The 11,681-nt window shown below is 44.5% G+C and overlaps 1 protein-coding gene across 1 annotated transcript; it reads left to right on the plus strand.

Moving 5' to 3' along the window:
- The first annotated feature begins 976 nt into the window (after positions 1-976).
- GABARAPL1 (GABA type A receptor associated protein like 1) lies at positions 977-10,450 on the plus strand. The gene is made up of 4 exons (XM_070371072.1): positions 977-1,352; positions 6,011-6,089; positions 7,514-7,632; positions 9,080-10,450. Exons 1-4 carry the CDS (start codon positions 1,263-1,265, stop codon positions 9,143-9,145), a joined length of 354 nt encoding a protein of 117 aa, XP_070227173.1. The 5' UTR covers positions 977-1,262; the 3' UTR covers positions 9,146-10,450.
- The last annotated feature ends 1,231 nt before the right edge of the window (positions 10,451-11,681 follow it).

Consider the following 11,681-nt stretch of genomic DNA (forward strand, 5'->3'; position numbering starts at 1 on the left):
CCCCTCATCCTGTATCTTCATTCTTTTTTAATATTACAGTTTCTGCTGCTCTTCCCTTACAGGTCCCTATAATCACTTGTTAGTAGTGGTTGGAAAGGCCTTATTCCTCTGTCTTAGCAGGGAAAAGTGGAGGGCAAGAGGGAGGCGACACTGTTACCTCCAGTCTTCCACCAGCCCTTCAGGTGGCGCTTTGTATTCATGGCTGGAAAGGAGTACCCTCCTCCCGTGAATTTTTGCATCAGGGGAAAAATTGAGGACTACCGAGTTAATCGCCTGAATCGCACGGTATTTTCTTTTCCGAAGACAGACCTAACTTCTGAGATCTGTCATTCATTTCCATAGCTGTAACCTATGCAAAGTCCTTAGTAGTAACGACTGACGTCACTTCCCTGGACCTTGATCACACCTCATGCCCTTCACCGGCTACATCTCTTCAGTTCCCTGAGTCATGCTCTGTTTATATTCTAGGGGCAGATTTGCTGCAAAAACCCAAACATGACGCCAACGTGGTGAACGAGAGGTCACGGGGCGGAGGCAGCCAGCCCAGCATCCGAGGCAGCCAGCCCAGCATCCGAGGCACCAGTGTAATCAATGAACGAGCAAAGGGCGAAATACAAGCCCGGGGCACCTCTGAATGGGCCAAAGAAGTTCCAGGACTCCCATCCCACCTCTTTCCAGACACCAGATCCCAACAGGCTGAAAAAAAGCTGGATTTTTACCATCTGTATTTGTTTTGGGGCCCAACCAAGAAATGGCGGAGAGGGTAGAATACCTCTTTAGAACATTATTTTTTGCTGTTGTTTTAAAAACACCTCTAATGTCACTTTCACAATAAAATAAAATGTGAAAATTCCTCGTGTTCTAAATGGACTATATTCGGGGAAACTGAAACTAGAAAGAGAAAACACTGAAATGGACGGCGCCTGCCCACCCCCATCCCTTGGTCCAAGGTTCGCGGGGGCGGGGCTTCCTGACGTCACAGGATCAGCGGGCCGTCGGGTTGTTTTTGTGCTCGCAGCTCTCGGTAAAAGCCACCGGGAATTCTTTACCTGGCCCTACCCTGTCTTGGAACCCAGGCCCCGAGTCCCTCCTTTCTGAAAGCTCTGCCGAGCGGCGCTGCAACGTGGGCTGGCCTCTTGGAAGCGAATCTGAGACTCATTGCGAATTGCCCAAAGGGATCATCATCAAAAGACGGGAGAGACGCCGTCGTCCGCGAGAGAGGCAGGCCCCGTCCGGGGATTTTAGAAATCCTGCGGTTCATCATGAAGTTCCAGTATAAGGAGGACCATCCCTTTGAGTATCGGAAAAAGGAAGGAGAAAAGATCCGAAAGAAATATCCGGACCGGGTCCCTGTGAGTGTCCTAGGGGAGGGGGGGGGATGGGGATGGGAGCGGGGGAGTCGCGATGGCTGCCCAAAGGCACAGAAGGGTGGCCCCTAACATTACTCAACCTGCACGCCCTTCACCGCGGAGAGAGCCAGTGGAATGGACGTTCGGACTGCGGACCTTTAAAAACTCGTATCCCTAGAGCCTGTCCCCATCTTTTAGAGCTGACCGCAGTTTTAGAACGGATCCTACGATTGAGTGACTCAGCAGCGTTCAGCGGATGTGTTGGCTGGGATGTACTCAAAATGTAGCTTTTTGGGGAGAGAATGATGAGGTCGGGACCACCCATATGCTGCCTTAAAGATAGCATGGAACTGTTCAGGAATGAACAGGGGGATTTGCTCCCATCAATTTCCACCCTTAGGTGGTTCTCCGTTAATCGGGAGGACTTTGGCCCTTTGTAGCCCTGGGTTTGGGAGGGAAATATTCGGAAGCCATTGGATCTTTTGTTTTATTCTGTGAGAATTAGGAAGGGAAGGGGATGCCACAAGAGTCCTGGCCCAGAAAACAAGGTCACGTTCTCTGCGCAGCAACCCGGTTGCCTCATCATTCTTGGCTCCAGGGTGTGTGGGCCGGTGTTTATTCTGAACACATTGTACCTGAACACAATCAGGAAGGACTGAGACCTTCTTCTTGGGTTTTTGGACTCAGGTTTATGTTCTTTAACTTAGTGCAGGCGGAGAGAAGGAACAGGGAAGAAATACCAAGGTGTCTTTCTGCATCCGGGCGTTTTTCCTGTTACCCTTCCCCCGCCTCTTGCCTGGTTTTCGCTATTGTGGGCTGCGTAGCTGGATTTGAGGGCAGAAGGCTTTTAAAGTGTGATAGAGGGAACAGCAATCCTTGAGTTTTGGAGATGGGAGGATTAAAGACCCTAAGACTGTGTTGTTTATCTTAGGGCAGGGACTTTAGGATAAATATTACAGGTAATTTACGTGTAAAGGAATTGCAGTTATCTGATGGTGAATTCCTTTCCAGTCTTCCATCTAACTTTTCATGTTCTTACAGCTGCCAGAAGCGACCTGGGCCGTATAAACCTCTTGGAGTACTTTTTCTATAATCTAAGGGAGACATGAGGGCTGTTGCATTAGGGGAATTACATACAAAGGTGTTTTCAGCTAAAAAGGAGAACTAGCCCTATTACCCACTAAAGGATGCTTCGCAAATTTCTTTCCTGGTCTCTGGACCTTGGATGACTGCTTTAAAGGTTTCCCACCAAGTCTTGGTGACGCCCATCCTATCCTCTTACAATATTTTCAAGTGACAACTAACTTTGATTGATAGCTTACCATGTCCCTGGGAATATCTTCAGTGCCCTGTCTGTAGTCATTCACTTAGTCCTCACACCATTATAATCCCTTTCTACAGAAGAAGGATCTGAAGAAATGGAGTAACTTCCTGCAAGTGGCTGATGTGTGCCTGAGCTGGGATTCTGATCCTGGCTGTTGGATCCTCCAGGCCATAGTGTTTCTCAAGGTCCGAGGCAGTTCGTGATTTAAGAATGATTTAAGCGTGCATTGTGCTGTCAGGTATTGGGAATAGAGAAGTCAACTGTTGCTGCCCTCACCAGTTCAGATGGCAGTATGATGCCAGAAAAACATTCCAGTAAGCAAAATGATGACCGTTTTTTTCAGAACTCCAAGATTAAAGCTCTGTTCTAATAATAGTTCTGTATAAGCTACAAGCTCAGAATTGTACCTGTTCCGAAATCTAGTTAAAATTCTCCTATATTTCCTCAAAACAGCCCTTCCCATTTCAGTTGTTTCCATGCATTCACCCAGAATTTCAGCTAATCCCTCTATTTTTTTCTCATTGTTTGCTGTTAAATATTTTACTTATTTGATAATTTGTAAGCTCTTATGACTCACTCAGATCTCATGATTTCTCCAGTTGGATTTTAACCAGTGGCCAAACTCCTTCCAGCTGCTCAGTGTGTGGCTTTCTTTCTGATGACAAAAAAAAAAAAAAAAATAGAAGGAGCTTTGCCCTCTGAATCCTGAGATTTGGTGTTAGTTCTGGGCAGAACTCTGCATCTCACTGTGCTGAAGTGTTGTGTTGACAGAAAAGAGGGTTAAATGATTTCCAAAGCCCTTTCTCACTGGACTGTTCTGTTATTAAAGCAGTCACGTACCCTGATTCAATTGCACTTGTCTTTGTTGCTCTCTTTTCCTGCTCCTTTCTTGTGGTTTCCATCTCTTATTAATTGGGGCTGGAGCTGCCAGGTCTCAGAGTTCCTGCATAGCACAATGCTATGCTCCCTCCTTCCCTTTTAATTTTATTTACCTGCTGCCTCATTGTTGGGTCTTCACTGGTCTATTCCTATGCTCTTCTGACTTTGTTTTCATTTCTGATTCATATATCAGTACTCCAGGTTTAATTTTTATTTTTTTTAAATTTTTTTCTTTTGGTTTTATAGAAATATAATTGACATATGGCACTGTATACCTATAAAGTGTACAGCATCATGATTTGACTTATATACCTTATGGAATGATGGTCACAATAAATTCAGTGACTGTCCATACAGTCTCATACAGATACAAAATTAAAGAAATAGAAAAAAAAATGTGTGATAAGAACTCTTAGGATTTACTCTCAAAGTATAATTAACCTACAACACTGTTAATTCCTGTTACACAACATAGTGTTTTTTATGCACATTTCAAGACACCATGATAAAGTTACTACTCTGTTCCTCACACTTTACATTTTGTGCCTGTGACTTATTTGTGATAATGTTCTTCTGGTCTTCCTGGTGCAGAATTCTCTTTCTCTGCAAAAATAAGCAGGTTTTTCCACTATGTTAACCTATCCCCTTAAATTTAAAAGCTTCAGATTTCTCCAAATCGTTATGTTTAGATCTTTACAGTTTACAAAGCCTTTTCACATAAAAGTTTTATGGATTTATGGATTATTTGGAGAAGGCAATGGCACCCCACTCCAGTGTTCTTGCCTGGAGAATCCCAGGGATGGGAGAGCCTGGCGGGCTGCCGTCTATGGGGTCGCACAGAGTCCAACACGACTGAAGTGACTTAGCAGTAGCAGTGAGTTTGTTGTGTCCATTCCATGTGTCTGTAAAAGATGTGTTTGAAGGTTACCGTGTTCCTTTTTATCAGGTTTCCCTGGCGGCTCAAATGGTAAAGGATCTGCTTGAAATGTGGGAGACCCAGGTTTGATCCCTGGGTTGGGAAGATCCCCTGGAAGAGGGCATGGCAACCCACTCCAGTGTTCTTGCCTGGAGAATCCCATGGACAGAGGAGCCTGGTGGTCTACAGTCCATGGGGTCACAAAGGCTCGGACACAACTGAGTGACTAAACATACATACATATTTTACTCCTTGGAATGCTGAAGTTAAGAGAATTTATGTGACCTGTACCCAGTGTTTATTTATGCTTTAACTTTTCTGTACTTCCCTTATCTTCTACCTAAAATGATTATATTTTCTAGACTAAAAATCTAAAACTGATGGTTTTATAATCAATTCAAAGTATTTATAATTTAAATCAAATTACATATTACATCACTTATATAGTATATAAATACTGAATGTGTTTTTGTAATACTTAAATTAAGTACATTATTTAAATTATTGCTTGAAATTTTATTTATAAAATATTTCCTGTTTTATACATCTACATGTATAACTTTTATGTATCTTTTTTCCTTTTTTTAAATTATTTTTTTATTGAAGGATAATTGCTTTACAGAATTTTGTTTTCTGTCAAACCTCAACATAGGTATACGTATATCTCCTCCCTTTTGATCTTTTTTCCTTTTCATTACAGAAATAAATGACCCTTCTAAACTTGAAAGTATTGTAGAAATATTTAATGTAGACACTGAAAATCCCTTAAAATCCTAACAGATAATCAATACGGGTTATTATGGGTTATTGTACTGACATTCTATTAATATAAGCACTACTTTAACACTTTTTTTACTTAATAGTGCCTTGAATGCATTTTTTTTTGCAATCATTCTCAAAAATTTTGATGAAGTACAAAATTTAAACCACATTATCTGTACCTTTACAGATAAATATCATTTATGAGAAAGAATAAACCTAGTAGGTACTCAGGACCACTTGAGAAAATCCAGACAATTTTCTTGGTGCTTCAACTAAATGCCAGAAAGTATATATCCTATAACAAAGTACCTGCCTACCAATGCACGAGCCATAAGAGACTCTAGTTTCATCCCTGGGTCAGGAAGATCCCCTGGAGGAGGGCATGACAACCCACTCCAGTATTCTTGCCTAGAGACCTAAGGAGAGAGGAGCCTGGTGGGCTATAGTCCATAGGGTTGCAAAGAGTTGGAAATGACTGAAGCGACTTAGCATGCACGTACACACGTCTTATAGGTAACTTGTAATTAAAATCAAGATCCTCTTTACTTTTCATAATATCCCTTCCTTATCCTCTTGTTGTTTCAGTAATAAAATTATAACCTTATTAAGAAAGTTTGTTTCCCCATACATTTTGTAAAGGGTAAGAGAGAATAAGAGATGGAAAAGTTGTATTGAGCCTAGAGAAACTCACTTCAGATAAGGGCAATTGTAGGGTGTAGAAGGCAACATACTAGGTTGGATTCTGCAGTTTTCATTCCCACCCTTTGTCTCTCCTCCCAGGTGATCGTGGAGAAGGCTCCCAAGGCCAGGGTGCCTGATCTGGACAAGAGGAAGTACCTCGTGCCCTCTGACCTCACTGGTAATGCTCTGTCCCTCCCCTGACCCTTCTCCCACAGCAGACCCTTCCTCCTACAGTAGCAGACCCTTCCTCCCTCCTTCCCAGTCCTTCCTGTGTGCATGCAATCGTGGGCTTGAGGGGAGGTAGAACAGAGGAAAGTGAGTGGGATGCCCCAGAGAATTGGGTGATTCAGCGATGGTGATGTAATTGTTCTTTCCCATCACTGATTTCCTTAAGCTTTTCCCATTGTTGTAGGGCCTTGTTTGATTTAGAGGCAGCAGAGTGTGAGAGCTTGAAAGAAAAGACCAGATGCGTATTATATAAGCCGCTTAAAATTCAGGTTTGTTATTGTGATACCAATTTACACCATAAGGAAAACCAGACTAATTTGTTGGGAAGATAACGTTATAGAGATTCCCAGCTGAATACCTTGACCTCTTCAAGTTATGGTTTTTTTGTTCATACATCTTGTAGATACTGTTTGGATTTCCAAAAGATACATTAATTCTTCATGTTGATGTTTAATGGAATAACCACTGCATCCAGGAGACACTTAGAAAGATATTGGTAGCTGTGTTTGCTCCAGAGTGATTAGGTTTGAATATCAGCCTTCTAGAAACCATGGGCAGAGGAGCCTGGTAGGCTGCAGTCCATGAGGTTGCTAAGAGTCAGACATGACTGAGTGACTTCCGTTTCACTTTTCACTTTCATGCATTGGAGAAGGAAATGGCAACCCACTCCAGTGTTCTTGCCTGGAGAATCCCAGGGACGGGGGAGCCTGGTGGGCCGCCGTCTATGGGGTCGCAGAGTCGGACACGACTGAAGCGACTCAGCAGCAGCAGCAGCAGCAGAAACCTTTCAGTGTACTCAGTGAAAAATAAAGCACTGAACGCCACTCATTGCCCCGACATTGGGATGAGGGATTGTACTAAGATTACTGGAGTCCAGTAGATATCTTCCATCACAAGTTTGTCTTAGGCGGAAATGGACATGAAAGTGTCTGGTGTGTGTGTGTGTTTTTCTCCCCATATTATGTGGCTTTGGGATCTTAGTTCCCCCTACCAGGGATAGAACCTGGGCCCTGGCATTGAAAGCACCAGAGTCCTAACCGCTGGACCCCAAAGAATTCTGAAAAGTGTGTTTCAAATCAGATTTAGACCATGGGAATGTTAGCATTAGGTCTGAAATTGAGTAAAGTGGAGACGGATTGAGGAATTAAACTCCATGGCATGTCAGGGAACACACAGGCTTCTTGCCATGTCATTTTTTGTTTCTGAAGCTGCAGGACAGTGTTAGGCTCTGCTCAGATGATAATGCCCGTCTGGTGCTTTGGGAAACAGGTGCAATAGAATTGTTTTCCGGATCTTACTACCCTCCTGCTAACCTCTTGTCTTCTTCTGCTTCGTCTTTGTTTTCTAAACGCCACCCCCGCACCCCCCATCCAGTTGGCCAGTTCTACTTCTTAATCCGGAAGAGAATCCACCTGAGACCTGAGGACGCCTTATTCTTCTTTGTCAACAACACCATACCTCCCACTAGTGCGACCATGGGCCAGCTGTATGAGGTAATGGTCCTGGCGACAAGGCTGTACCGCCTGGCTTTCTCTAGCCTCCGTCCCAGGTGTTATCTTCCACACACCCGGGAAGTGGGGCAGGTGGTAGAGGTGTCATTTATCAGGATGCTCTCACATGGCCGTGTCAGGCTCTGGGAAATCAGGTGTCTCTTGTCCCTCAGCAATTGAGCGGCACACGGGATTCAGTCCCTTTGAATTATTTTCTCAGTCTTGCCCTGCCGTAGTGTTTTAACATTGGAGTGTCCTTATTGAAAAGCAGGAAGTGCTTTCTGACCACAGATATACCAAATCAAATCAAATTTAAAGACCAGGCAGTGTTTCAGTGGATTCATTTGTCTTCACAAATCAACTCAGTTGGAGGGAGTAACTTGAATGATTTTATTTGGTTTAATTTTTGGTAAACTGTAAAAATATGATGATAAACTATAGTAGAGAACTTGATCGTGATTTATCACCTTAGATTGTAACTGCATCATTATTCCTCAAAGGGTTTCACACAATACTGTCTTATAATTCTATCCTATTAGTGAACTTTTCTAATAATTTCTAGTTTTTATTCCACAGCATACATTCCTGGTTTATATCCATATATATATCCCAATATATATAATTTTATATCCCAATATATATATTTTTATATCCCAATATATATATTTTTATATCCCAATATATATAATTATCCTTCGATTCCAGGGTCGGAAAGATCCGCTGGAGAAGGGATAGGCTACCCACTCCATTATTCTGGCCTAGAGAATTCCATGGACTGTATAGTCCATGGGGTCATAAAGAGTCTGACATGCTGAGCGACTTTCACTTTCAAATATATATAGTTAATGGGTTTCCCTGGTGGCTCAGCAGTAAAGAACCTGCCTGCCAATGCAGGAGACACGTGTTCAATCCTTGGGTCAGGAAGATCTCCTGGAGGAATAAATGGCAACCCACTCCAGTATTCTGGGAAATCCCACGGACAAGGGAGCCTAGTGGGCTACAGTCCATGGGGTCACAGAAGAGTTGGACACGACTTAGTGACTGAACAGCAGTCAACAACAATATATAGTCATGTTGTGTAATTGTTCTTCTTGCCAGAATGAGCTTCATATCTCTGATGTGTATGATGTTCTCCATGAAGGTTTTTGTGAATTTATGAGTTCAAAGTTGAATCCCAGCCACTTCTGCTGCTTCTTTGATCCCTGTTTTTTTGGCCCTGCCCAGTGGCATGCAGGATCCGAGTTCCCTGACCAGGGATCAAACTGGTGACCCCTGCACTGAAAGCTCAGAGTCCTAAGCACTGGACCACCAGGGGAGTCACGCTATCCCCTTTTGAAGGGGGATGCAGGGTACCTCCTATGCCTACCCTACAAGGTTGTGTGAGACTCCAGACCCTAGGGATGACGAACTTGATTATGTTTCTAAACCATTCTCTCCCCTCTTCGCCCAGGACAACCATGAGGAAGACTACTTTCTGTATGTGGCCTACAGTGACGAGAGTGTCTACGGGAAGTGAGTGGCGGAAACCGGCCAGTGGGAGCGACCGGACTCGGGGCAGGGGGAGGGGCAAGTGTGGGGCTTGGGGAGAGAGAGACAGAGGGAGGGCTCCCCCCGTGAAGGAGACAGAGGAGGAACACCTGGAAACACGACACCACACACACCATCACCATATTTTCACACGCTCGATTGACATTTTTTGCTGCTTTCTCGGCCCTGGGAGAAAGCATGTCAGGACAGAGCTGTTGGGTTGGCTTTGATAGAAAAAAAAAATAGGGATACTTTAGTCTCACAACAAACACTGCTGCAAAATCTGATTTCCATGGAAGAACCGGAGTGGGCAAGCTGGGGCCAGAGACCGTGAACCGACAATAACTTCCTGCTCTCCTTTGCTTTGGGCAGAGATTCTATTTTTGACATTTGCACAAGACAGGTGGGGAAAGGGGTTGAGAATGTTGTAGGATTACTGGCTGGTAGTGGACCATTCCCAGGGACCAAAAGAGACCCACTGGAATTGAAGTATTATAGCCCCTGACCTCTCCTGTCTCCCACATCCCTCCCACATCCCAGTGGTCATCTCATAAGCATCACAGTACCCAGCCCACCACCCCTGTGGTGGCTGTAGACACTTAGATGGAGCTCCCCTTCTGCTGGAGAGTAGAGGCCAGGCGTGAGGGACATCAGGATTGCAAAGATAGTCTCCATAGCATAGAACTGGAACTGAATGAGTACTGAGCATCTCTGTCTAACCTGCTTTGCTCTTTGGTGCCCGTTTTCCCCACACCTACCTTGGACTTGAATGAGCATCACCCATTTCAGTAACAGGCTAAAACCACTCGTCTTGACATTTCCCAGACTTCACTCCATGAGTTAACGGAGTTACGTACAGAAGGGGCAGGTATGGGGTAAGATGGCTTGTCTGCACCTCCCGCTTATCCAGAACTCTTGCTTCCGGCCTGCTGTCCTCCACTTTCTCAATGCACAGAGATGCATGGTGAGGGCCAGTGGCACCCCCTCCTTGGGTCTTAATTTCCCGCAGCTGCTAGTTAGAAAAATTTGAGAAGGGTGACTTTTCATAGTTCTTGGGGATTCCATTTGATTCTGATTATTTTCACGTTAGGGTTATGATCTGGGTGGGAAGCAGGAATTTGCACCCAGATGGGACATTTCAATTCATCTCAAGACACTTCAGTTCATCTCCGTGAATGAAAAGGGTCCTTCCCGTGGGGGAAGTCTGAGGGTCAGCTCTGTCAAGATGCAGGCTCTTGTATAATGAAGTTTCTGCTGTCAGACCAAGGAAATAAAAGAATTGCATACCTTAAAATGAGTTAGAAATGTTGCCTTTATTTAGTAGGTGTTAGAGTAGACAGTGTGTGGACTCCGAGCAGGAAACTTTGGGAGGATGTGGCCTTTTGAGGCGTCGCCCAGATGTGGTCAGACGTGTACTCCACCCCTCACCACCCAGGAGTCACTGTCCAAAGGCCAAAGGCGAAGGGAGCTGGGGGCGGGGTGCACAGGGTGTCTGTTGGCAGAATGTGCGTGGTTTTTTCCTCCATAGATAAATGCCTTGTCACTGCTTTACATGCTCCTCAGAGCTGAAGGTGGAAGACTGCCTACATCAGAAGATAGCGGAGTGGAGGTTGGGGGGTGCTTGTTAAAATGCAGATGTCTAGGCCTTGTCCCAGGTTTAGCTGACTCAGAATCTCAGCGTAGGCAGCTGTATTGTTAACTGGCTCCTTGTGACTCTGCTGCAGACCGAAACTGCAGAGGCGCTGCTCTGTTAACCTGGCTTCCCTGTAAGTCCTAAGCCAGCCTGTTCTTGCTATCACGTCCTGGTCTGTAAGAGGCCACCGTCTCCCAGAGCAGCAAAAGGCACCTCGATGGCTTTTGGGCTTGGCACAAGCTTGGTGCCCCTTCCAACCTTAGGTTAGAACCTTCAGTCAGGAACCCATATGTAGGTGGGCAGTTGGGATACAAGTTAAGAGACAGCAAAAAACAGATGAGTGGAAATTTCCTTTCTGAAAGAAATCAGGTGGTTCTGCTTTATTCTACTTTTTCCCCAACATAAAATTTTTTTTTTCCCTAGAAAGCCTGGTGCTTTCTATGAACCTAAGAAGGTTCGTAGGACTGTATTGTGAAATCAGGTTAAAAGTGCGAAAGAACAACAAACGTGAATAGCGGTGACTAGGCAGACAAATGCACCGCCATGCTCAAACTCCGGGGGGCGCTCTACCCTGGTGGTATGTATGGCATTCTCCAGAGCTGGGTAGGGCCCAGGTCTCTGCCTTGTTGCATTCACCCTTTTGACATAATATTGTCAGTTATCCCAAGTTGCTGTGAAAATGTTCCACATATTAACCACATAATTCTTTATGGTGACTGTGTTGGTAACCACCCAATATAATAGGTATGGTGTGATTTGAGGTCTTGTGTGTGAGTTGGGGGTGCTCTTGCCCATGAATACAGCCCCACGTCAGCTGTAATAACACACCAGTCATTTCCAGAAAAATAAACTAGTTGATAAACTGATTGTGTCCAGTTTTTAACTCAATACA

The sequence above is a fragment of the Bos mutus genome, chromosome 5 (assembly GCF_027580195.1).
Source record: "Bos mutus isolate GX-2022 chromosome 5, NWIPB_WYAK_1.1, whole genome shotgun sequence".
Classification (NCBI taxonomy): domain Eukaryota; kingdom Metazoa; phylum Chordata; class Mammalia; order Artiodactyla; family Bovidae; genus Bos; species Bos mutus.